Genomic DNA, 1,461 nt, shown 5'->3' on the forward strand with positions numbered 1-1,461 from the left:
GCAGTCGTACTCCGATGGAGAAAACAACACAATGATTTAAGTTGGAGACTGCGCGCTGATGCATTATGCCTTTTTGCTATGGGATTACAATTTGTTCTCCAGATCAAAACTCAATCTTTAAATTAATTTTTTTTTTAGTAGTCAGAACCCAACCCATGAGAGATCACCACATGTGAACTGTAGAACTACAAGCAGCAAATGATTGTTTACAGGTAGTAAAATGTTCCTTCCTTCCTAGATATTACTGTCCACCTTTCTCATATTATAACCGTGCATTTCTTTCAAGAAATATTTCACATGTATAATTCTCAGTGTTCATTTCATTCTACAGCACAGCAGTCGCAGACAGGAAGTATGAATGGGAAAGAGAAGCGTAAAGCTTCTGGAGGAAGGAAGAATTTTGCTTATAAAATGAATGGAGGAAAACACCAAGGAATACAGAGGAGGGAGAATTTTAACAATAAAACACTACTTGCAAGGCTGAAAAGAATAGGCACCAGCCTAAGAGCTTATGCCTGTGCTGAGTGTAAGAAGACATTTACTGGAAAGACGCATCTTTTACTGCACGAACAAACACACACAGATCGGTATCCCTACACTGAGAATGAAATGAGTTTTGCTGATAATGCAACACATGAAAAAACTCACAGTGGAGAGCTGCCCTCTCACTGCAATATCTGTGAGAAAAGTTTTACTCAGGAGGGAAATCTACAACATCAAGGCGTACTCACAGGAGAGAGGCCTTATCACTGCACTGTGTGTTCCAAACCATTTTCTCAGAAGACAAACCTTGTACTGCATCAAAGAACACACACTGGAGAGCAACCTTATCACTGCATTGAGTGTTCCAAGCGCTTTGCTTATAAGGTATCCCTTGTACGGCATCAAAGAACTCACACCGGAGAGCAGCCTTATCACTGCATTGGGTGTTCCAAGCGCTTTGCTTATAAGGTATCCCTTGTACGGCATCAAAGAACTCACACAGGAGAGAGGCCTTATCACTGCACTGTGTGTTCCAAGAGATTTTCTCGGAAGGCGAGCCTTGTACGGCATCAACGCGTACACACAGGAGAGAGGCCTTATCACTGCACTGTGTGTTCCAAACCCTTTTCTCATAAGGCAAACCTTGTACTGCATCAAAGAACTCACACAGGAGAGCGGCCTTATCACTGCAATGTGTGTTCCAAGAGGTTTTCTCGGAAGACGACCCTTGTACGGCATCAAAGTGTACACAAATGACAGAGGCTTTATCACTGCACTGTGTGTTCCAAACCTTTTTCTCATAAGGCAAATCTTGCACTGCATTAAAGAACTCACACAGGAGAGAGACCTTATCACTGCACTGTGCGTTCCAAGGGGTTTTCTCTTAAGGAAGCTGTGTACGCTATCAAAGCATACACACAGGACAGAGACTTTATCACTGCACTGTGTGTAGCAAGAGCTTGGATCTTAAGGCAAGCC

At 42.8% G+C, this 1,461-nt stretch overlaps 1 protein-coding gene across 1 annotated transcript; it reads left to right on the forward strand.

Annotated features, from left to right (window-relative positions):
* Nucleotides 1–354: 354 nt before the first annotated feature.
* Nucleotides 355–1,239, forward strand: LOC147738069 (uncharacterized). The gene has a single exon (XM_086925023.1). The coding sequence runs from the start codon at nt 355–357 to the stop codon at nt 1,237–1,239; it is 885 nt and encodes a 294-aa protein (XP_086781149.1).
* Nucleotides 1,240–1,461: the final 222 nt, after the last annotated feature.

The sequence above is a fragment of the Lissotriton vulgaris genome, chromosome 1_1 (assembly GCF_964263255.1).
Source record: "Lissotriton vulgaris chromosome 1_1, aLisVul1.2, whole genome shotgun sequence".
Classification (NCBI taxonomy): domain Eukaryota; kingdom Metazoa; phylum Chordata; class Amphibia; order Caudata; family Salamandridae; genus Lissotriton; species Lissotriton vulgaris.

What these genes read in the sequence shown, in the direction of transcription:
- LOC147738069 (XM_086925023.1), top strand. Translation starts at nt 355, where the DNA reads ATGAATGGGAAAGAGAAGCGTAAAGCTTCTGGAGGAAGGAAGAATTTT.